This window comes from Natator depressus, chromosome 13, assembly GCF_965152275.1.
Source record: "Natator depressus isolate rNatDep1 chromosome 13, rNatDep2.hap1, whole genome shotgun sequence".
Taxonomy (NCBI): Eukaryota; Metazoa; Chordata; order Testudines; family Cheloniidae; genus Natator; species Natator depressus.
Window position 1 is genome coordinate 5,056,018 of NC_134246.1, and position 24,963 is coordinate 5,080,980.

The 24,963-nt window shown below is 52.8% G+C and overlaps 1 protein-coding gene across 1 annotated transcript in view; it reads right to left on the bottom strand.

Annotated features, from left to right (window-relative positions):
- Positions 1–9,091: 9,091 nt before the first annotated feature.
- RGS19 (regulator of G protein signaling 19) overlaps positions 9,092–24,963 on the bottom strand; it is a 53,468-nt gene continuing 37,596 nt past the window's right edge. The window contains exons 2-6 of the mRNA XM_074969477.1: positions 24,739–24,882; positions 24,103–24,239; positions 16,673–16,747; positions 13,419–13,653; positions 9,092–9,418 (exon numbers count right to left, since the gene is read on the bottom strand). Coding sequence (XP_074825578.1) covers positions 9,230–9,418; positions 13,419–13,653; positions 16,673–16,747; positions 24,103–24,239; positions 24,739–24,768 — 666 coding nt within the window. The 5' untranslated portion in view covers positions 24,769–24,882 and the 3' untranslated portion in view covers positions 9,092–9,229. The remainder of the gene's footprint in view (positions 9,419–13,418; positions 13,654–16,672; positions 16,748–24,102; positions 24,240–24,738; positions 24,883–24,963) is intronic.

The following is a 24,963-nucleotide window of genomic DNA, read 5'->3' on the forward strand; positions in this document are numbered from 1 at the left end:
ATTGTCATTTTTTCATAACAGTATTAAACTTCTTCTTTTTTTTTTTTTTTGGCCAGTTTCTGACTTTTATTTGAACTTGCTGCTTGCAGCACTTTGCATTTCCTGCCCAAATGTCGTGTGGACTCGGTGGATGGGCACAGCCTGAGATAGCATCCAGCCAGAAACCACACCGCTTTCCCTAGATCTAGTTAGGTACCCTGACATTTGGTCTGTTAGGCAATAGGGTTGTGTGTTAGCCCACTGTGCCATCAGAAGAGGGGTCGGCCTTCAAACCTCAGCTGTCTGAATCCTGGCTGTGAAAAATGCCCTGGCAGTTTTCCTGACACTGCAGTTTTCCTTGGGATGCTTCCTAGTCCTAAACATATGACACTTTGTTTTTAATCAGCTCATGAACCAAAAAGCCCTGAGCCAAATCCTGCACCCATGACATAGGCCACATTCCAGCTGAGTTAGTGGAAGCTTTGCTCAGATATCCAGTGAAGGACACGGCTCATTGACTGGGGTGGTGGGGCAGAGCAAGGGCTAGATTCTGATCTCAGGGTACCACTGGAAGGCAGTCGAGTTACTCTGAATTTACAGCAGCGTAACTGAGAACAGCGCCTGCGTTAGTACAGATCTAGGGCTTCTGGTTTTGGGGGGTTTGTTCGTTTCATTTTGGGGAGGTTATTTTTAGCAATTTTTGAGTTTTATGGAGGTGTCCAAAAATTGTTTTTTTGGGGGGGGCTTTCTCTTTGTATACTCTAATGAATAATGTCTATTATCTTTGCAGTGTATATTTTTAATGTACATTATTCATTACAGTAGTATATACTGCAACCTCTGTAATGTTCCTAATGCACTTTAATGTCGTACTGTTCAAACAGCGTTGCATTAACGCACACTAGGGAACATTTAGCGTACCACCTTTAGGTGTCCAGACCAAGTAATGTGCAACACAGCGTTAGAAATCACACCCCCATAGTCCACATTCCTGCTCAGCGTAGACTAGCCCTTAGATACAAGTATTATTGGATAAACACCAATTTCAATTTTTTTTTGTAGCAGGGATGTTCTAAAAGCTAAAATCAGAAGCCCTATCCACAGCTTGCTCTTGTCACAAACCTTTTAACACCAGCTGGGGAGGGTTGATGTAAAGGAGGGTTTTGTAAAGAAAATCAAGGACAGATTGTCTGTAAAGTCACTGATCATAAAATAACACAGCAGCTCTGAAAACAGATGTTTAATTCCCGATGGAGGGTGGGAGGAAGAGTGCTGGGAACCCACAGGAATACCCTCTGCCAGAGGGGCTGGCAGTCCCCAGATTGAATCCACATCGTAGAGACAGATTCCTCGCAATTGTAATACAATACAGAAAACCTGGCAGCTGGCGAAGGTTCCCCTAACACCAGGCCCCATGTTACAGGCCTGGAAGTTCAGCACTGCTTTAGCTGATTCAGAACATTGTGAAAAACAAAGGGGTTGTATCTGTTCATACTGATTCAGCTGGCTCATGCTACTAAATGCCACTCAATTGGCTGGGAGCTCCCATCTGGCCGTAGGCTCCTGCTTGCAATAGTTAGAGCAAGCCCGGGCAGCCTTGATGTAACTGGGAGGCCAGTTCTAACAACTGGTGAAGGGAATCCATTTGTGACTGAGTCTGTAATTGATGAACTCCTTCATCTCCATACACTGAGATTTCCATAGGTATCTTCTGGCCTTTCGGTATTTTGCCCTACAATATATGTATGCAGCTCCCCTTGATTTCACTGCAGGTGTGGGGCAGAATATGGCCACACATGCCGAGGGCCAGATTTTCAAAAGAGCTCAGCACCCAACAGCTCCTGTTGAGAACAATGAGGACTTCTACCCCTAGCCCACGTGAGAACAGGGACAGCTGCTGGGGGCCGATCTCCTTTGGTTACCTGGCCATTTCCTTTTCATTATTTATTGCTTCCCCCTCCCAGCCCAGCCACAGAATCAACCCTTTGGGTCGGGTCAGTTGTTTGGACAGTATGTTTCTAGCAGAGCTCTGAGCCATGGGTCATCAGCAGAATGCTCTTAATAGCACTGGGTGAGCTCTTGCCTCTCCATCCAATAAACAGACACGCCTCGCTGCTACAGCAGCGTGGGGACAGTTTGCATTTAACAGTTCGTGCTGGAGAAGTTCAATGGAAACAGATGTGGGGCAAGTACTCCAAGTCCTGGAAAAGTTTGGGGAGATCAAAAAGAAAAGGAGTACTAGTGGCACCTTAGAGACTAACCAATTTATTTGAGCATAAGCTTTCGTGAGCTACAGCTCACTTCATCGGATGCAAGGGAGATCCTAGCCTGGGAGGAACATGGGTTGCCAGGGTAACTAATAATCCTTAGCTCTTAACTTCTGCAAAGTACTTGTAAACCATAACTCAATCATCAGCTCCTTTCATTAAACCTGGGAAACCAGCATTCAGAAGCAGTGAGCTGATGATGGATCAAGCTCCCTGAGCCTGCCTCTGAGGCCTGGTGCAAATATGATGGCAGCATGAGTGAGCATTCAGGGAGTTAATCAGCAAGATAATTAGAACCTGATGGACCATTGTTTTCCTTCAGCAGAACAGAGAAGCCAGACTGAGACCCATGTGGGACTCAGCCTCCTTCTCTTGCAGGATGCTGAGCCTTACACTGGGGAGGCAGGAATGTAAAGGAAGGATGGTAGGAACATGAATTAGCATTGAAAGGGCTGCATTTGGTTGCGAGTCCAGGGCGGTCTCCAGTGCATTCCAGGGAGTTATTCCTGATTTGGCGCGCACTATTTACAAAGGTGCTTGCAGTCACCCTTTCTATCGCATTGCTCGTCCGCTCCAAGAGCGACACCTCTGCACGAAAAATGAGCCACTGCGTTGTTCTCCCGTCAGCAGGTGGAGCAGAGCCCGGGCTGCAGAACATTCCATGCTCCCTGGAGACCTCCAAAGTGGGGGGTGCACGTGAGACCTGTTAGAGATCGGACTCTAATGGTTTCCCACAACATGTGCTTCAGGTTCTTTAAATAACACCCAGCTCATGAGGAAATGGTTCCATGAGGCTGGTTAGCCCAGGGCTCTCGCTTCACAGGAGGCAGCTGGATTTACAGAGAACGAAGAGATCCTAGGAGGCTGATGACTTGTGGAACTCCATGCCACTTGCTGCTGACTAGAGATTCTCTCAAAGCAGAGCGGTGGTGGAAACAGGTTCCTGGCAGTAAACGTTTAAACGAGGTACATGTGTTTAAACAACACAGCATGGGGGCATTCCAGGTACTGAAGAAATAGCAAGCTAGCCAATGAGCAGCCACTGTTGCTTTTCCTCTGGTGTTTCTCCAGGGATGTGCTGCTTGGAGGGAGTTGTGCTCCCTGGTTAGCTAGCCAGCACCGCCACACTAGGAATGCAACAAAGATTCATGACTGAGCTGACAAGGTGCTTCTGCATGGGTGTTTCTTCCCGGGGGGGTGGCTTTAGTAGCTTGAAAATCCACAGAGCTGGGTGCATGGGTGCCCTCCCCCACACCTCATCCATGTGTCTTTTAATCTTATGCCGAAAACCCCCCTGCCTCCTGGCATTTTCCTTTAATCTCTGGCTTATTATCTAGCACCAACCCTTAGGTCTGAATGAGGGGAAACCCATCATTAAGCACTCCTGTGGCCAGGAGGAGCCTGAGAGTCATCATTCGGATGCTTGAATGCATGATAATAAATTCATGAGCATGAGAGGGAAAGAAGTTACCTGGTTGTAATGGGGGCTGTACCAGCAGGTGACAAGTGGACCAGAACCGCTGCAGTAAGCATGTCAGTCAGGAGCACAACCCGGACAGTGACTGCTTGGGCCTCTGTGCTTTCTGAAGCCCTACAATCACAATCTTCACTGCACAGTAGAATTCCAATTCGCAAAGTGTTTTGGAGACACCTAGAAACTGGCGGATTAGGGCAGCCAGCTCAGTTGCCATCTAAGGCTCCTGCCTCTGAACTTCAGACTCGAAAGCCACCCCTGATTACAGAATATCCTGACATGCTCTAGTCCCGCCCAACAGGCACGGCTCGGGGAAGCCACATATGTTCTCAGCTCCCCTCCAGTCATACTGCCCCATACGGAGCTTACATGGCCATGCCCCAAAATGCCACCACTGCGGCGCTTTTACTTTCTCCAACAGCTCTGGGGGGCTTTGTTTTAGACTTCCTGGGACTTCGCAGGCATGGTTTTGGCCCAGAACCTCCATGGGGGAGTGAAAGCAGGACAGTCTCTGCCCAGGATAGTTCTGGCGCAGTTTACCAACAGACCCCTCTCTTAGGGCAGAATTCAGGCTGGGGGAAGATGCCGCTTTTGCATCGTGTATATCATTACTCTGTCATACTGGCTCTGGTCTTGCACGCACTTATGCACATTTGACGTTAAGCTCACAAGTAGCCCCATTGACAACACATTTAGAGCAAAGCATGTGCAGAAGTGGTTGGTGGGTCAAGACGAAATTAATTCCACTGTTTGGGGAGTCCCTGGTGATAAAAGTCACTGAGCTTCCTGGATCGTCATTCTCAACCATTCTATCATTCGCTTAGTAGCAATTGCACACTCCACTTACAAGGCACATAGGCTCATTCCTGCACAAATCACCTGAGCACCCTTTTCATACACCCCCTGCTACACGTCAGACAGACGGGTGCTTGAGAGGGGCCCAACCAATACTGCATCTCACCATCCTGCAGCTTATGGGGTGCCCAGAATCCAAGCGCTGGCTTGGGATTGTGCAAACCATCCCTAAATTTGGGGCCATAACAACAGGCCAAACCAAAACCCCAGTGCTGAAAAAAACCTCCTAAATTTAGGGGAGGGATCTGAATTTTGCAGCTTGAGCTCATCCCGAGTTAAAAGAAAGCTGCCTCCATTTCGCTCAGGCAAAGCGCTCAGTGAGAACCAAGCACCCCTGTAAGTGCTGAATTGTATTTCACAATCATTAGATTTGTCTTCGGAGACACCTGCGGGTGACTGGCCTGGCCTTGAAAAATGAGAGCATTGTTATGTTATGGTATGCAATTTTAATCGGCTTGGCCTGTGCACTCCCAACTCGCTTGTGCGTGTGTGTGCAAGCTGGGGTTTGCACACACAACCCCCGCTTCCACATCCATGTGCCTGGGTGTGAGCTAAGCAATGCAAATCTGCATGTGAAAATCTGGTGCACACAAACACCTTTCAAAACCCACCCCTCTCACCTGAAGGCGGAAGGCCGGATGTGTATTGATTGACACATGCACCATGCCACCTGCAGGCAACTCACACTGGAGTCAGCGAGAGGTGCAGGTCTGATGGCACAAGTTACCTCCCGGTAAGTTTTTTTTTCACTGGGCCAATCCTGCAGACTACAAAGGTCAGCTTGGCTAGGACTGCTGGATTTGGCCCTGTCGTTAAAGGTTCTCTCTCTACAAGTTGCAGTTCTGTACCTCCTTCCAAAGAAGATGCAATCAATCCATTGCTAGGAGGCAGTAAACACAGGTGCATGAGCAACCAGCTAACTAAGATAAGCCCATGCCTTAATAAATGAGCGCTCTCTAGTTTCTCTCACCTTGGGGGGGGGACGGCAGTGGGAGACAGAAGATTGAACTTCCCATTTGACAAATACAACCAAATTTCCAGCTACTGAAACATGATTTTCCACACAACGGCAACCGCCTGCAAGGAAACAAAAAAATACAAGAGGAGAATTTTTTTGTTTGTTTAAAAAATATCTTCAATAAAAAGAACCGTTTCTAAATTTTTTCTTTTGGGAGGGTGGGGGGATAAATATTAAAACCGTGGGCTGTTTTTGGTCAAACATACAGACAGTCAAGACTAATCAGCATCCTTTTACACTGGGACACAGAGTTTCAAAATGATCTGAAGATACAAAAGCCGGGGGTCGGTGTGTGTGTGTGGGCTACACAGCTGGCTGTGGTGTGGTGTCTGGTTCATTTCATACTGAGGGGCAAGGGCTGTCAGCACACTATTCTAAATATGGGAGCCACAGCTGGCAGCTCAAACACACCATTCCTCATGCGTTACAAAAATGTACAGATATACGCTCCACCAAAGGCATTGCCCATCCCAAGAAAGCAGCCCCCGGAGAAAGATCGCTGTCGTACACGCAACACTGAATCATTCCTCTCTGGAAGGAAATCCCTTTATTTACAAAGATACGCTACTGTGCGGTCCAGGCCCAAGGTGTGCATGGGGCCAGCGTACTGGAGTATCTTTTCATAAGGGATGCCTGCAAGTTTCCTTACAAATTAATCCAAGGGAGCATCCAAACAGGTGGATCAGTTTGTTTGTTCTGTCTGGTGTTCAATCCAGACCCGTGATTCCCCAGGGCAGGGCAGGGCAGGGCAGAGATTGGATTTCACTGCAGTGACCTCTGATTTGCAGCATGGATCAAGTAGCCAGGCTCCTGGCATACAGCTGCAACAGCACGTTCAGAGGCAGTAAGGTGCAGCATCAGGAATTGCTGTTGGTTTGGAAGTGGCCCAGGGAAACGGAGTGGATACGGTGGGGATGCCTGGCTGCCAGATACCTACTAGACCCCGTGTCTCATTCTTTACAACTGGCTCTGCTCCGGGCCCAGGGACTGCATAAGGCAAGAAGAGAAATGTATCCCCGAGCCCTGGCACAGGGCATGGGTAGAACTGCAGACCAAGGCCTCAGATCTGTTTGAATCTGGATCAGGAGACAAACAGCAGCGACAACATGCAGCCTCATCCTTCGAGGACTTGGCCGCCTCACAGCTCCACCATGACACTTGCAGTGGTTCCCATGAGAAAGGCCCCACACAGCGGCTAATGCTGGGGAGGGGAGCAAAGTACACTGGCAAAGCTACCTGGAGGATGCTCACACTGGGGCGGTCTCACTAAGCATCAACCCCAGCCAGTGCTTTCATGAGCCCTAAAATCAATCGTTTCATGAGAAATCAACCACGTGAGCCGAGAAGCGAATGGTCCCTCGGTCAGGGGGATGGGTGTGTCAGAGAGGAGGGCAACTAGAGCAAGGAACAGATGTTGGCAGAGTCCCCTACAAGCAGCCATCTCTTGTGGGGCATGAACTGTGTTTGCCCTGCTGGCTGCTCCTTTATGTTGTATAAAGACTCTCCACTGCTTTTTGCCCTTGGAAATATCTGGCCCTGACCAGTGGAGAGCTGGGATGATGCTGGAACAGGGGGCTGCAGCCAGATCCCCACCCCTCAGGTGATGTTTCCATCTGCGTCTTCCATGATCATGCGATGGGCCACAGCTGAGATGGCACCCAAGCTCTTCAGGCTAGGTCTCCAAGGCACAGTGGTCTTCTTCCCTCTTGTTTACCCACTGCTCACCCTTACCGCCCAAGCTCAGTACCGTGTGCCCTGGAGACAGCCTGGAACTCTAGGGCCAGCCTTGAAGGAGCCTATGGAGGAGACAACAGCTTCCCCCACACAGGCTCTTCTGGGCCCAGGGACGCAAAGCTGTTCTCTGGCCACTGCCCCAAACACCGACAGCCTCTGCTGGCAAGATCAGTGCATGTGCCCCAGGCCCGGCTTGTCCAGTGTCCCGAGGGAGCTGCCCGTGCGTCTCGCTTCTACACAGCGCTGCATTTCTCTTCCCCTTTCCCCCTCGCCTGCCTCAGGTCCTCTGAGCCAGGAAGCAGAGGGGCCACGCAGAGCCAGGATGGCGGGAGACATCCAAGCCCAAAGGAGAAGCCAGTTGAACCTAGTTCTAGTAAGCTGTGCTGGCTTCTTTGGGGCTAGGACATCTCAGCTCCCTCCTGTCCACTTCTCATCTCCTTTACCGCCCCCCCTCCCCCCCCTGCAGTGCACCGTTCTCCTCCTGTAGCTTGAGCCCAGGCCCCAGGGGGATGAGAGGAAAAGGGGTGGGGCTTCCCCACATCATTTTCCATATCCCCAATAGAGCCACTCGGCTCCTGCAATTCCCGTGCCCCGGGAAAATACAAAATTTAAAAAAAAAAAAAGTTTGTTCTGAATGGGGTGTGGGGGGGAAATCAACATTTTAAAATTTCCAGAAAAACTTCAAACCTCGGACATTTTGTTCTGCAAAGACTGAGCCGACATTCCACCGGGACATTTCCCCAGGCTCCCGAGCTGCCCTGAGCCCCGGCCCACAGGCAGGCAAGCCCTGGTTTCCAGCGGGGGCTGAAAACAAGGCGCCCCCGCCGGCTGGGAACCACCGCGTTGGGTTGTGACCTCAGGAGGCGGCTTGGCGGGGCAGGGGCCAGGTGGCCTGCTCTGGTCTCAGGGCCTGGTGGCAGCCTCAGGAATAGGGTGACCAGATGTCCCGATTTTATAAGGACAGTCCCGATTTTGGGATCTTTTTCTTATATAGGCTCCTATGACCCCCCCCCCCCAATCCCCTATCCTGATTTTTCACACTTGCTGTCTGGTCACCCTACCCAGGAACAAGTCATGAACACGACTAGGTCGGGGGGAGGGAGACCGGGACGGGCGCAGAGCCCTGCTCCCTCTCAGGACATTCCCTGCCCAGTGCACTGACAGGAGGCTGCCAGCTCTGGTTCCTGCAGGCTGATTTAGGTGCTAATATCGAATGGCTGCAAACAGAGGGCCTGGCCCCGGTCGAACCCTCGGGCTGTTTAACAGGCAGGGCAATGTAACCCTGACCGTGGGCTGTGTTTACACGGATGCACGAGCTTTGTGAAATCCCCCCCAAGCCAACAAAAAGCATTTAAAATAAAAACGTCAGAAAGACTGCTGGGAGACAGAGAGACAGGACCTGGCTGTGACCCTGGGCACAGCAAGGAGGGGATAAAGTGACCTCTTCAAAGGGGGGGGGGGGAAGCAAAGTCCAGCCACCTGGGGCTCCCCTTCCCCCCAGCAATCCCCCCCCCACTTGCTCCTGACGGCGACGGGGTTCAGTAGTAAGAGAGGCCTGAGTGTGACGATCGAACGGCAGCGCCAGCCCGGTCTGATTCAGCAGCGCCCACAGGGGGCACCGGCGGCAGTGGGGGAGCAGCAGGGGGGACATGGTGCAGGGCTGAGGGGCGACAGTGTTTTCCAGTGGCCGGGGAACCTGGCTGACGCTCATTGCTAAAGCTAAAAAGTGGAGGTGGGTGGTGGTGGCGGGCGGGGGTGTGAGCGGAGCGGGAGCTCCAGCCCCCTGGCCCCAGAGGCCTCCCCACCTGCCCCAGACAGAGCCAGAGCTCAGGGATTGCCCCCGACACCGGTGTACAAAAAGAACTGTTTGTGGCATTGCCACGGGCCGAGGCTGGCAGGCGCTTAGGACTCCGAGGATGACCGCGAGATGCTCTGCAGCAGTGCCTTGTATATGGCAGAGTTCAGGAAGCGGGGATAGGAGTCTCTGTGCATGAGGGTGTAGATCTGTAGCTGCGCATCGTCGAAGGTGTGCGTCGAGGGCTCCTGCATCTTCTTGTTGATGACTTCGCGCACCCGGGAATCCAGGCTCACCTGAGGAGGAGGAGGGGAGGAGACAAGGCCGTTAGGGGAGGGAAACGGCAGTGCTGGGGCCCCGCACCCAGAGCGGCAAGGCCCAGCCTCACTCCCCCCTTCTGCCAGACTCCCCTGCACAATGCAGGCCCAGGCTTGCAACAGGCACAAGAGAGAGGCCGTGAGGTTTTCAGAACAGCCCCCCTTGCCCCCGGCCCCCAGACTGCACAGGCCAGTCTTGGCTGAGAAGGAGAAGGTGCTTTCCCCAGATGAGGCTCCGACAGGAGACGGTGGGGCACAGCTGCGCTCCAGGAGCCAATGGGGCCTCACCGTGGGCTGCACCACGCCACGGCCCTCCTGGGCTCCGGGCACAAGGCCGCGCTGGCCGAAGAGGAGGGTGAGATGTGCAGCAGCACCCCCAGAGGCTGGATGCATGATGGGCAGACTCGAGCCCTGGGATAACCCCACTGACGGGGTGCCAAAGGGAGCAGCCCCTGCCGAGGTCAGGGCTGAACTGGATCTGACCCCTTGGCCTCAGCCCAAATCTGAGCTCGCAGAGTCAGGTGGGTGAAGTGCAGTGGGGGTGGCCAAGAGGATGGGGCAAAGGGAGCAGGAAACAACTGGACCCGTGGCTGCATTTGCCAGGCCTGGCTGCTCTGCCTGCTGGGAGAGTGCTCTGGGGAAAGCCCTGCTCTCCCCAGAGGTGGGGCCTTCCCCTAGGCTGGCAGAGTTAGCGGCTCTAAAATGGGTCTGTCTACACTGCAGTTCAAAACCCGCAGCTGGCCCGTGCCAGCTGATTTGGGCCCATAGACAGTTTAACTGCAGTGCCTGGGATCTCAAAACATGAGGTGGGAGGGTCCCAGAGCTGAGCCAGAATGTCTGCACTGCAGTTAAACAGCCCCTGAGCCAAAGTCAGCTGGCCCGGCCCAGCCCCGGGCTTTGAATCGCAGTGCAGATGTACCGTAAGTGACTAGCCCCCGCTGTGGGCCGTGAGCATGACTGGGCCGGTAACAGGAGGATTCCTGCCCCTGTGGCTCTGTGCTGTCCCGTGGGGCTCTGGGATCAGCTGTGTGCCGATCCAAGGGGCCCACAGGCCTCTGGGAAACCAGCTGGGGGGAAGCAGAGCAGAGACGCCAGAAAACCCTCTGGCCGCCCGGGCAGATGCTCCTGCAACTCCTGAGGGGAGTAGGCGGCTTTTGTGGCTTTCTGGTGCCCTCTTGAGGGTTAAGCCAGTAACACACCCCATCTCTCATCCATGCACTCGGCATGTTTCTCTCCTCACCTCAAGAAGGTCACAAGCCAATGCCTGATACAGCCGGGGCTGTATTCAGTATTGTCTCTGGGCAAGTTCCACACGCCCCCTAGATACATGGCTTCTGCTTTATTGGGCAGCGGCCCCAGTATCTGAGTATCCCAAGTCAGGCATACCAGAGATCTGTCCTTTACCTTTACTCTCTGGCTTTTGTGTCTCCCTGACCCAAGGAACAAAGGCTTGAATTACACCTACATTCCACAGTACCCGCTGTACACACGAGCTGGCTGCAGGGTTTGGGTGATAAATGTCTCTTGTGCCCTGAGCTTTAAAAGCCAACACCAGGAGCAAACACAGGGCGGGCTGAAGAGTGAAGACGAGGATCTGGGCCAAGCCCAGCTCCAGCCTGCAGAGGGTGTTTTAGAGGTCGGAGGAGTCTAATGACCAGAAACACAAGGTGTGGACTTGCCATGCTACCCGGGCCCTAGTGACAACAGCACTACAGCCAACTGCGGCTGGGACTAAGGACGGGGTGGGAGAAGGCAGAGCAACTCTGCTACAAGATAGTTTCACCCCAAATGAGTGAGGAGAGCTACGGACAACTGACTGAAAATTGATACTTCACGTTCGACCAGCACTTTGAAAACGGGCATCCGTTAGTGCTCAGCATGCCTCTGCCTTACGGGGGCACTCTTGGCATCCCCATTTTATCGCCAGCCACGTTTTACCGGTGGGGAAGATGGAGACCAGTGACCTCCGATCTGGCCACCTAGAGGGAGGCCTCGGAAGGTCTGATCCTGCAGACACTTAAGCACACAAGTGCTAGCAGGATGTGGGGCTAACTCCACATTTAGGCCGCTAATTAAGAAGCCCAGTTTTCAGGGGTGCAAGCCTGCAACTCCCCCTGACGTCGAAGCTCACTGCAGCTATTCATAGATTCCAAGGCCAGAAGGGACCATTGTGATCATCCAGTTTGACCTCCAGTATCACACAGGCCAGAGAACTGCCCCAAAGCAATTCCTGGAGCAGAGCTTTTAGAAACTCAGCCAATCTTGATTAAACAGTTGCCAGTGATGGAGAATCCACCACAACCCTTGGTAAATTGTTCCAGTGGTTAATTACTCTCACTGTCAAGTCTTATTTCCAGTCTGAATGAGTCTAGCTCAGGGGTAGGCAACCTATGGCACGCGTGCCGCCTTGCTGATTTCAGTGGCACTCACACTGCCCGGGTTCTGGCCACTGGTCCGGGGGGCTCTGCATTTTAATTTAATTTTAAATGAAGCTTCTTAAACATTTTAAAAACCTTATTTACTTTACATACAACAACAGTTTAGTTATATATTATAGACTTATAGAAAGAGACCTTCTAAAAACGTTAAAATGTATTCCTGGACGGCGAAACCTTAAATTAGAGTGAATAAATGAAGACTCGGCACACCACTTCTGAAAGGTTGCTGACCCCTGGTCTAGCTTCAACTTCTAGCCATTGGATCGGATTGGACCTTTCTGGAGCTGAAGGAGCTTAGCACCTCTGAATTATCAGGCTTCCGCATTAGATGCCCAGATGTGGAGTTAGAGTCCTTATTTTAAGCATCAAATTTTAAAAAATAATGGTTTAAGTGACCTACCTAAAATCCCAGAGGAAATCAGTGTCAAAGGCAGGCTGAGAAAGTGGAGATTCCTGGCTCCCAGTCCAATCCTCAGAACATTTTAACCTACCCTCTCTTTTAACAGATTCATGAATTTCAAGGCCAGAAGCACCTCTATGGTCATGTCTACACTGCAATTAAAAACCCATGGCTGGCCCATGCCTGCTGATTCAGGCTTGCAGGGCTTGGACTATGGCGCTGTTTAATTGGCGTAGATGTTTTGGGTGGGAGCCAGAGCTCTAGGAGCCCCACCTCACAGGGTCCTAGAGCCCAAGCTCCCTCCTGATCCCAAACATCTACCCTGCTATCAGTCCGAGTCCCGCAAGCCTGCGTCAGCTAGCATGGGCCAGCCACAGGTGTCTCACTGCAGTGTAGACATACCCCTAGTCTGACCTCCTGTATCACACAGGCCATAGAACTTCCCTGGAACAATTCCTGAGTGAACTAGCACAGAGCTTCCAGAAAAAGACCCAATCTTGATTTAAAAATGGCCAGTGATGGAAAATCCACAAGGATTAATTATCTTCCCTCTTAAAAACCTACACCTTATTTCCGTCTGAATTTGTCTAGCTTCAACTTCCAGCCACTGGCTCTTGCTATACAGTTGTCTGACAGAGCGGAGAGCCCACTCTCAAGTATTTGCTCTCATGTAGGTGCTTCTAGCCTGACAGAGATTGCCCCTTAACCTTCTCTAGGCTCAAGATGGCATTACAAAGTCAGGGAGGAAGGATGTCAAACAACTTCCATCCTTTGGGTGCATTCACTCCCCAACTAGTCCCTGTTCCAGCTCCCGCCGGAGGTTTGAGGCTGTACGTGAGGACAACGGGTCCTGAACGGATTTCAGCAGGGACACTGCTTCAGCGATGGCCAAGGTTGTTCTGTTCTGAGTTGCAAATGGGGAAGCAGCTATTTTTTTTTTATCTATCACCACCTTTGCCCCAGTGGGGCCAGACAAGGCTGAATTACGTGAGCGGGCGGACTCGCTTTCCCTCACTGCCTCGACAGGGAAGCCCGCCCCAGTCGGAGCATGGCTACCGAGCAGCCTGGAGTTCCCAAGAGCACAGGGGCTTGGGAATCACCCCAGCCTGGCCTGCCAGCATGCGGGGAGGGGGCTCAGTACCTCCTTGGGCGAGAGGATGGAGATGTAGTCCTCGTAGATCATCCTGGCCTTCTCGTCGATGGTGTGCTTGTTGCACTCGTTTTTGAGTTCCTCACATGCTAACCAAAAGAGCATGTTCTCCTCGCTGTACTCAGTCCGTAAGAATTCCCGGAACACGTTCCTGCCTGCTGGGTTCTTCATCAGCTTGTCGAATGACTGGGCCCAGCCCTGCACTTCGTCGGGAGTTGGCTTGAGGCTGGTCGGGCCCCAGCGTCACCAAAATACAAGGGGAGTCACAAGAAAGAAAGAAAGGGACAGGAGGGAACAAAACAGGATTATTGTGAGCCTGAGCCACCTGCCTGCTCCGAGCCAGCACCCTCCGGTATGCAGTCATGGCAGGCTGGGAGAGGCTTGAAACTCTTACCCTCTGACCCATCTACCAGCGGCTCGTCTGCACCTGTTAGAAAGCCTGCCCACAGCTCTCCCTCATGCACCTGGACTATAGAATTTAGGAACCATACTGCAATTGTTGCATTTAATTCTCCAGCTTGATCAGCTCTTCAGTCTGCCCAGCATTCTGGGATTGACTGACACGAGAAGCACGGTGGAAAAGAAAGGGTAATATAGAGTAAGCTGCTCTGGCCAGGTCCTCAGAGGTATTTAGGCTCCCAACTTCCACTGATTTCAATGATTTTCCTAAATACTTTGTAGGATCTGGACCTTGAGGAGTCTAACGCTTTCCTGGTAGTGCTATAATGTACTATTAATACTAGTCGCACCTTTGGTAGCTTTCCTGAAATGCTCACACAGGCGTTTTCGGTTTGTTTAACTGTCCATTTGACCAGTCGAGAGGCTGTTCTTGATCCAACTGAATTTCAGTTTGAGACACACCATTTCACTGCAGGGCAGCAACTTTGCAGCATTCCAGCAAGCAGTCAAAAAGGGAACGAAAGAACCACCACAAACGCCCCCTCCCGCCCCCCATCCTTATTTTACTGTTGCAACAAAAGGATTTTGAAGAGAGCAAAATCTCCTGGCCCTGAATGCTACTCTGTTTTGTAAGCTCTGGGGGGGAAAAAAAAAAAAACACAGAGCTGCTTCTGCAGAATGTCAGTTTAGCACAAAAACGGAAAGCTGCATTTATTATTGGTTTCCTTTTCGGACTGCAAGATGGACGACTTTGGAGCGAATCCCCTGTGTGTGTGAGACTGCCAACCCAGCACCTTTGAGCTGTAATCACAGCACCCCTTCTGTTCTACTCCCTATCTCCTCTACAGCCTTTATGGTGGTGAGCTTAGGGATTTGTTTTGGAGACATGGAAACAATCAAAGCCCCAGAGCTCAAGAAAAGAAGCGGGTCTATGATATCACCACGTGTTCCTCGCCACCTTCTAAAGGGCAGCGCGAGAAAGCCACTTATTATTGTGTTTCCATTGCATTAGCCCCCTGGCTCCCCAGTCATGGGCCAGGACCCCACTGTGCTTGGAGCTGTACAAACCCAGGACTGGAGCACACTGAGCGACAAGCAGATGCAGGTTTAGCAAATTCCTAATTTTAGCTCCCAGATTTCAGTTATTAGTTCAAGTCATTGGACTATCTCCAGGAGCTTGGTCTGTTCTTCCAGCAGGAGCAAGGCAACGTAAGACTATAAAGCCCGGCTCTCTCATGCTGCCTGGAGGAAGCACTGGGGTTTTCATGCAAACTCCATAGCCAAGCATGCTGCAAAGAGATGCCTGCCCCTCTAGACAGGTCTATCTCCCCCCTGGCCTTGGGAGGGGGGAGATAGAGAGAAGCAGGAGCCGGCCGACAGCAGGTCCATGCCTCACCCACCCGCTGGGGTTCCCAAGGCAAACGGAGCCTCGTTTTGCCAACGGAACAGAGCAGTCCCTTGACTAATTATAAAAGCCTTATATGGCAAAGGCTCCCACAGCAGCCGGGCTGGCCACCCCCCTTCAGCCTTGGTATTCCGTGACCTTACGGCCCGAGGTATATTTAGATCACTGCTAGCTACGTTTAGCTGTTAGTTTCAGTGTGGGAAAAACAGGCCTGGAATAGCAGTAGGGTACCACTGCCGTGAGCGTGCCAATCTAGTGGGGAAGGGCACAGCCAGGGCCTAGGTAAGCTGGTACCTTCACCCTTATAACCTCTCCTCCCATGATAACAGGACTCCTGTTGACTTGGTCTCCTGTAGCAGGGAAAGTATTAGCTAGTGCTTGAAGCACAGGCCTGGGAACCAGGAGGAATAGGGTCTGATTCCTGCCTCTGACAGCCACTTGGCTTGTGGCCACAGGCAACAGTCCCTGACAGGCCACTTAGCCTCTCTCTGTGCCTCTGTTTCTCTGGTTAAAGGGGAATGATCACCAGCAGCAGCACACGTGTGTGTAAAGCACCAAGATCCTCGGGTGGTAGGTACTAGAAAAGGATGCTTACTTCAGCAGGAGGGGCTGGGTAAAGCCCAAGCAGCGAGTGGTGCTGGTGTCTGAGGCTGGGAGGTAGGGCCAGGGAGCACTGGCTGCGCCAATCATTATTCCTTCCCCCACTTTTTCAATTTTTGTTCATAAACTGCCCCTCTGACCTGCCCCCTCAAGCCCTGACACCTGAGCCGCACGCTGCAAGGGAAGGGGGGTGCGCCTCGCCACGGGACGTTTCAGTCCACTGCGGCTGGCAGCCTCTTCAGACCGGACGGACTGCGCAGCGGCAACAGGAAAGCTTAAAACAAAACGTAAGAAGGGGGAGCAAATAAGCCAAAGCCCAGCCAGTGCAAGAGAGACAGCACACGACAGGCAGCAAAGGTGGGGCGAGGGGAACACACCCACGGCTGGGTATGAAATAATACTTTCCCCCAGCCTGGCATTTAAACACTCCTTGGCACCTTCAAACCTTCACATTCAGTCTCACGAGCACCGTCACAAGTTAAGGACGTATTACAATGTCCCCATTTGGGGGAAACTGAGGCACAGAAAGGAGAAGCTGTGAAAGTTGCAAGCCAGTGGCAGGGCAGGGAACAGAACCCTGGAGTCCTGACTCCCTGTCCCCAGTTCTAGCTGCTACGCCCCTGCGCTTGAACCAGTGCAGATCAGCATGACCACACAGGGGTGTGTGCGTGCCAGTGCAAAGGCAGCATGTGCGATGCGTCGGGGGATGGGGCAGAGTCCTATCCAACACACTCTGCTGGCTGCTCAGCAGACAGCAGAAGGGCCTATCGAGCAGCCCACCTATGGCTGCAGGCAGCTGCCAGCCCACTAGCCATTCACATAAAAGGTCAGAGCCACTCACCAAGCTTCACAGTTTGGAATGGTCTCCAGTTTGGTGTCTCGGGACGCCCGCCACGCTCGCTCCCGATCTTCGTTCCTAACAAGGAGATGGAAAGGTAGTAAATGGCGCTCAGAGGGAACAGCTGCCTGCAGAGGCCCACGCGCTTGTGGCCCAGTGGCCAAGCCGCTGCTGCACCTTTCCACAACGGCACTAGAGAGCCACGCTTGATGCGAGCAGTGCACCCAGACAGATCCACCCTGTGCAGCAAGGGTCAGGCTGGCCTTTTAAAATGATCCTGAACGCTCGCTCTCTGCTGGAGCCCGGTGCAACTGATTGGGTCTCTCACTCTCTCTGGATCTTTTGCACAGATGCTGCAGCCCTTCCTCAGTTCACATCCTTGTCCGGTCACTACCTGGCTTTACAGAATACTCAAATCCTCAGGAGTCACCTTGATTAGTCCGTAAACCGTTTACCTACCACCCCCACTTAGCATTCGCTTTCCAACAAAGCCCCTGGGGAAAAGGTCACTTCATCCCAACAGGTGTGACTCAGCCCCAATTAGTTCAGGCTTCTGAATCGCTTCTTGCTATGTTACACATGCAGAGCCCTCCAGAGCCAGCAGCTACCTGTCGTGTACCTGGCTGCTTCCTCACCCAGCTCCCCCAAAGCATCAGAACCCTAAGCTGCCCCCACCTCTGCTCCAACCTGGCCCCAGTGCGAAACTGAAGCCCCTGGCCTATTTGGATTTCTCCAGCCCCTCTCCCTCGCTCTACGGACTGCGCATGGTGTTGAATGCTGTGTGTTTTTAAGCCAAGTCTTTATACTTGGGCCTCCTTGACAAGAGGTTCCACTGGGTCGGACTGGTGGAGGCTGGCTCAAGATGCATTCCTGCTTTCTGGGGTCCCCTGTTTCTGGTAAGCAGCTAACAAGGATGGAGACCCTTGATGGCAGATGCAAATCAGGATGAAAGCAAGTTGCTGGAACACCATCTGTTTTCAAGTGCCTCTCCCTTACGTTATAACTCCGTGCAGGTAGCAGATTATAGATGGGCAGTGACACAGACTGGAGGGGGATTTACGCGTTCACATAACACCGCATGCCCAGCTGGGGTTCTTTTTTCTTGTGGACTTTGAGTGAGTTTAACGTGAATCGGGAGAGACCGCAAGTCCTAGCACAGCCTGGAGCAGAGCCGAGCCATGGGAGAACTCCCACCACAGCTCAGCCAGCTGCTTCAGTCCCGACTTGCAGCACTGCGGCTATTCTGGCCCCAGGCACGGCTCTCCAGAGTAGCTCCAGCGAATCCCGTTTCTGGTGGCTGCGAGCACTAACCAGGACTGGAAGGCACCCTCCAAACCCACTTCCTGATTGTGCCCCCTCGACGGGATGGTGTCCCGTGGAGAAAGGCGAGTGCACGTCCCCTGCTTCCACCACTTTGTGCCAGGCACAGCGGACTGCGGGCAGTCAGACAGTAACGAGGGCTGCAAGAGGTCTCTGTTTTGGGGGAGTTGCAGGGCCATGTCGGTCTCTGTTCCCTCCCCCCTACCCCAAAATACAGAAACATTAATTGCTGCATCATCTACTGGCCAGGTTAATTCCAAATACCATTACCCCGTGCTATGCGAGACAGCTGCTAGGAGGCAAAGTCAGCCCCTGCCACTCTCTCCTGCCAGCGGCCCATGATCACTTTGCTCTCTGCCAGCCACGAGCACGGCAGCTCAACAAACAGAAACACTTCAGCGCTCTTGCTGGGCTCTTCCCTCCCTGCTTCGAAGTCATGCACCAACAGCACTGGGTGTCCTGGTGTGTTTTTAACTGAGAAGAACCTTTTTTCGATGCCTGGTTCCGATTGTTGTTATTATTATACTACGGTAGGGGCCCCATTCCGCTAGGCGCTATACACACACGCACACACACAGTGAGAGACGGTCCCTGCCCCAGAGAACTTACACCTTGACCAGATGAGACAGAGGCACAGAGACCTGCCCTCGGTCACACAGCGCCCGAGCTATTAGATCCCACTGTCTCCCCAACTCTAAAATCCAAGCCTCGGAGATACAGGATAGCACTCAATTTGGAGTTCAGCTCACGGGCGAGAGCAGTATAAATGCTAAGATCGAGGCACGCAGTATTGTTGTAGCCGTGTTGGTCCCAGGCTATTAGAAAGACAAAGTGGGTGAGGGAATTAGCTTTGACTGCACCCAACTCCTGTTGGTGAGACCCAAGCTTCTGGGCTACCCAGAGCTCTTCTTGACCTGAAGTTCCCTCGCCAACAGATGGAAAATTCAAAGTGGCAATTACTGGAACCAGCCAGTAGAGGTCGCTGCTGCCCCAGGCCAACAGCAACAGAGGCGACATGAAGGCAACAGGAACCACTTACAATAATAACTAAAAAATGAATCCAGACCACGCTGTGAAGTGAGCTGAGCGGCCGGCTGGTGCCCTGTTTCTAGGCTGGCTCGGCTCTGCAGTCAGTGGCTCGGGCAAAGGGAGATCCTTAGAAGGGACTGCTTTGCAGTAATCTAATTTCCGATGAATCTACTTCCTGGAAGCCCCAAGCGAACTGAGAGCGGGGTAACCTCTGACAGCAGCCAGTGCAGTCTCCTATTTAATAAATGCCCCTGAGACACTGATGGGAGAGGGTATGTCGCCCTAGACAGAGTCAGAGAGAAGCAAACGCCTGCATCAATGTCTGACAGCTGCAGCAGGGAAAACTACACTTGGATTTTCTGCTGTCTCATCACCCCCAAGTTTTCACTGGAGAGAGCCAAACTGGTCTGAGTGAGAAAGGGGGTACCATGGGGGCTGTAGGTACTGCGATGCCTTTCAAGGGCCTACTCCCTAGATCCGGTGCTGAGAAGTCCTGGCTGCCCTCCATGAAGGGGGTTGGGATGAGCACTCACACCTCGAGCACTACCAGCTGGCGGACGTCTGCTGTAGCATCCGGCAGCAGGGGCAGGAGGCATCACAGGTTCTCCTAGCCCTTTGAGCTCGTAGGAAAGGCAACAACTTCCATGCGGAAACGACAACAGGAGGGACAAAAATCACCTCCTTAGCTGAGCTGGGCGAATGAAACTGGAGCAGAATTGAGTCTGTCTGCATGGGGCTCCTTTGGAATGGCCTCGAAAACAGGGGGCTGGCTAATGAAAAGGAGCTTCTTGGGCAGATTTCATGGTAATGCTTTGCACGTCCATAGCGCTAAGGACAGCAGCTAACACTGATGAATTAACTCTTAAAACTTCTTGGGAGTTAGTACAGGAGGATCATCTCCATTTTGCAGATGGAGAAACTGAGGCACAAATGCTCTATGGCTTGCCCTAGATCACACAGGAAGCCGAGCTAGGACTGAAGCCTGGACTCCTGACTCCTAGTTCTGCACTTTAACCGCTACACCCTTTTACTTCTCCACAGGACGATCAGGTTCCCCACAATAAAACGAACACTACCCAAATCTGAATACTGTGGAAGCCCCGCCCTAGCCACAGCCATATGAAGAGAAGCTTAAAGCTACAGCCGTGAGATTTACGGATGCAAAGCGCTACGCGAGAGCTAGGAGAGCGCAGGTCCTACCCCTGGCTGGGAATTTGCAGGCCAGTCTTTGCCACTGAGAGCTGCAAGGGGCCTGCTCTCTGGAAGCTACTGCCTGTGGAATCCATGCTGCTGAGATGGCAGGAGCAGGGCCTCGTTCCCCTGGGAGGTTTTGCTCCAAGGGGTTCGGTTGGGTTTTTTTTTTAAAGCCCCCCAAGTGAAACCCTTGTCTCCCCTCTCTCGCCAGGAAGGGTGCTGTGCAATCGGAAAGCAGCACGCAGGCAGGCAACTTCCCTTGGGCCTCTTGAATTTCGCATGCGTGGAAAACCGCAACAGGAGCAGCACTTCCTGTTTGCGACATTGTCCCTTCTCTGCTTTTACCAGATTAAGACAGAAACGTCTTCCTTTGCAAGGCACAGTCTGCACAGCAGGGAGGGGCTGAGAAAAGAACAAGGGCAACCTCTCACTTCCTCCAGGGTCCCTTTGTAGAAGGGCGCCAAGGCGGTGTGAGAGCCAGGATGGGCTCTGGCAGCTCTGCCATGGGGGTGGCTGTCACCTGGTTTACAGCTACCTGCTCTCCTACGTACTGCTCAGGCCCGTACTTTCTGCAGCCCGGTGTGCCTGCCACCCCCGTGACATTCACAGCTTAGCAGAGGTTCGCTCCCCACTCTCTTTTAAGTTATTTTGTACTGGGTTCTCCTTTTTTTTTTGGACACATAACAAATGGTTTGTGCTTCAAAGTGCTCGTCCCATGGGTGGATTGCCGAGGGCTTTACAGCCATTCATTAATTCTCACAACCTTTCAGCGAGGTAGTTCAGGGCCCCGCTTCCTAAGTCTGAAATGTAACCACTTCTGGGGTGAAGCTTAGCTGTTGCATTGGTACCCTGCAGCTGTTTAGGACAGATGGCGAAGTAAAACGTGAAGGGGAAATTCAAAGCAGCAAAATGTGATCAGCCCGAGTGGACTCTGGCCATAACCCCCTTACTTGTAGAGATAGTGCCACAGGGTCTCATCCGGACAAGAGCACTTCTAGCACTATGCAGGAGTGCTGCTCCGGTCCTGACTCGGAGGGAAGAGTGTCACCTACTGAGTCACAGATACCCTCTCCTTCACTTACGACATGTTCCTTAAAAGTCCGCCGTGCAAGCACGGTCACAGCCCAATATTGCTTAGCTTGCAAGGTCTGCAAAGGCCACAGCAGAAAGTTTCTGTGGCTAGGGGAAGCGTACGCTGTGCTGTTGTTGTTTTCAACTGGGAAGTTTATTGCAAGAAAAAACTATTAGCTGTACGAATCAACAAGGCCAAAAGTGCCAGGGGATAAAGCAAGGGTCTGTGTAGCGAGTTTGGGCAGTCTCAGCACGGTTACCCAGGTTCTGGAAAACGTGCGTGTCTGTGTGTGTACACACATGTACGTACACACTGGGGACGGGGGCTGAGCAGGGATTTCCAGCAGAAGGTAACAACTGGACAGCAGTAGTCACATTGCCTCTGCCTCCTCACCCATTATCAGATTCCTCTGCAACCCTGGGGGTGAGGTGTGGGGACAGCTGCTCTGCAAAGGGGTCTTCGAGGGTCCACCCACAGCCAGTCTGCCTGGATCAACAGGTCTGGTTTCTGCCTGCAGGAAGCTGCACAGACGGTAGAGACCTGCTGCGATGGATCTGTGGACTCTCCCTTGTGCGGAAGGTGGCTTTGTGGGAGTACTTCATTCTCCACCCCTGGCTGTGCAGAAGGGGACCAAGCACAGTACAGGGACCATCAGACAGTGAGGCCCGGAGGGGAGACAGTACCTGAGATAGCACCTCGTGTCTGCCTGTATGGGGAGGGGCTGATACAACCAATTGTGGGTTTACTCAGCATCTTGCTAGCCACGACATCCCTAGACCACAGCAGGCCAGACTCATCCCTGGAATTAGCCGCCAGCTGCACTGATCTCGCAGCAGGGGAGATTTTGCTCTGATGAGCTGGAGAGTAACAGTGCAGAGTCTGGGGAGCCAGCGAAGGCTCAGATGCAGCCAGGGCCAGCAGAAGCAGGAACGCTGGCCAAATCACCCTAGACAGATCCTCAAACAGCGCAATGGGTTCTATGAATCCCTCCCAGACGCATGGCAGACATGGACAGGAGACACGGTGAGGGGCAAGCTGTCAAAGGAGGCACAGGGGGGAACCGTGCAGCAAAGTGCCCATTTGCACACACAAGTTCCCATGCAACCACTACCCGGTGGGTATTTGTGGGATCCTCCTTCGTGAGAGGCTGGGCTTCCAAAGGTCACAGACGCACCCCCCCCCCACCATTAATTCCCCCTCCCATAATACAGGTCACAGAACAAATGTGTCCAGCCCACCGGAATGGTTTCCTACAACCCACCAGCATCCTACAGCCTCCTTGGGAGAGGGATTGATTCTGTGCCAGCTGTTCAGAGCGCAAATGCTGTTTGACACTGAAAACTCGGGGCATCTTGCTTGGGCAGGGACACTATACCACTGAACTGTGCGGCAGCTGCTGCCAGCTGCTCTTACAGATGTGTTTACATGGTTTTAAGCAGTTCCCAGCACGAAAGCGAGAGAGATTCTAACCAGGAAGAACCATTTCTGCCCCCTTGACCTGGCTAAATAAAATACAATCAACCTGCGTTGGGCATCCTAATCCCAAGCAGGTTGTGTGCAGACATGGGAATAACCAAACAACAAGACTCCCCACTTGATGGCTCAGAAATCCAGGCCTGGGTATTTAGTGTGACAGGCACCAGAGAAGCAAATACATCACCTCATGAATCTGTGCTGGTACTAGCCAGGCAGGGGCTCTGGCCTCTGAATCAAAAGAAGATTGTGGACTATTTTAGGTCCATTTGAAATAGATTATCAGCACTAGATCTGGGGGTCCGAGAGCCTTATCACCTGCATGGGATTTCTGTGCCCCCCTGAAACAGGAACCAGGTTTTGCCCCAAAAGTGTTACTCACACTTCTCCGTGCTGTGCTGGATTTAATGAGTTTTCAAAGAGCAATTAATAGGCCCTGCCTCAAGGATTCCCCGACCGCAAGTTGCTTTACACTCCGTTCATTTCAGAAAACTCGGCCCTTTTGTCCATTTGCTATGTTCAGAATCAGGACAAAAATCTACAAATTCCTTGCGTGGATGAGAGTGAAAACACACGCATGCAGAGCATGCTCCATGGGGCTCAGATCAACCCGCAGCACAAACACTGGGCCCATCTGCTCAAAATGGTGTTTACAGTCAGTTTTTAAACACTGCACCAATTAGCCTTCAACTATAAACCAAGCGCAAATACACAAATGCCCTGGAGGCGGGTGGGGGAGGCTGTTCCCACACATGCTCAACAAGCGTCTAGTGGCAGATTAAGAAAAGGCAGCTCTGCGTTTTTGGAGGCCTGGACCAGCGTAACACCCAGCCAGAAGAGCCTGCAGACGTCTCCCCCAAAGGGGTGCTAGTGAGCTCAGCGCCGTGGGGCACTGGTAGAGCTGTGCAGACGAACCAGCACTCCTGTGCTAGCTTGGCTGTATCGTCATGGGCCAGGACCGCGCTGCACAGACACAGGCCGCAAGATGGTCCCTGCCTCAGAGATCTTATAATCTAAGCAAAGGACAAAAATCAACTGGTGCTCATGCCTTCTGTTTCTCATGGTCGCTGCTAAATTCACCCCCATGCCAACGGGAACCGAAGGGGCCCCCCCCCACGCACAATGCGCCAGGCGTTTGAGCAATATGGAGCCGATGGGGGAGATTTGGGAACAGGACACACGCAGGGATCCAACAACGGTGCCAGAATGGTGGCACGGGTGCCACTCTCCCCACCGGGCCTCGGCTCCGAGACACGGGCATATCGGTAGCCGGCAGCGGCGGGTGAGCGGGAGGGGGAGGGGGCTTCTTTAATGCCTCGGGTGCTGAGCCGGGCACAGGACGTACCACGAGCAGCTGCAGCAGCAGCACCAGCAGAAGCAGCAGGCGTTGGGGCGGCCGTTGCCAGCCGGCTGCACTGTCGTCGGAGAGGTCTCATGCCGGGACATCGAAAGGGGTCTCTCTGTGGACTCAGGTCCCGTGTACTGGAAGAGAAGAGCACAGAGAGATAAACGAGCCGCTCCCAGCTCAACTCCCCCCCCCGCGCCCCCCCCACTCCATCCCACTTCCTGGAACCCCAGATTCCCCCCCTCTGCTTAGCACTGGTCGCCAGCAGCACCAGAGCGCTCAGACACCCGCTGGACAGAATGAGGGACGGTTAGGAGTCTCTACCATGTAACAACCAGGCACCCGTACAACCTGGGCAGTTAGCAGCTGGGCAAGAGAGGAAAACACCTCGCCCTCTTACTTACTGGGGCGAGGGCTCTTTCTGCCCCGAGAATGCAAAAGCACAGACAGGAATCTGGCTGCACAGAATGCCAAGCCTTGGGCGGTAGTTCCTGCACTTGCCCTGCTACCTGCCCACTCACCCAGTGGCTCACTGGGATTTCTTTAAGGCTCTCCCCCGGCCAGGCCGTCCAAGGATTTCCCTTTACGATGGTTATTTCATCTCCTGTCCCCCAACAGGTCAGGTCTCCAGCTCACCTGCTTCCCAGCTTCATACACAGTCGGCATGGGCAGCTTGTATGTTCCCTGCTGGCCCACCTCTGCTTGCCTGTCCTCCCAGGTGCGGGTGGCCTGTACTGTCGACACGCCCCCCTAGGGCCTTTGCAGCCTACTGGATGGTGCCTATGAGAACAGAGAAGCATTCCTTAAGCTTAATCCACCGGCAGGCCAAAACAGGGACCCCCCTCTCCTGCAGGCTGGGGA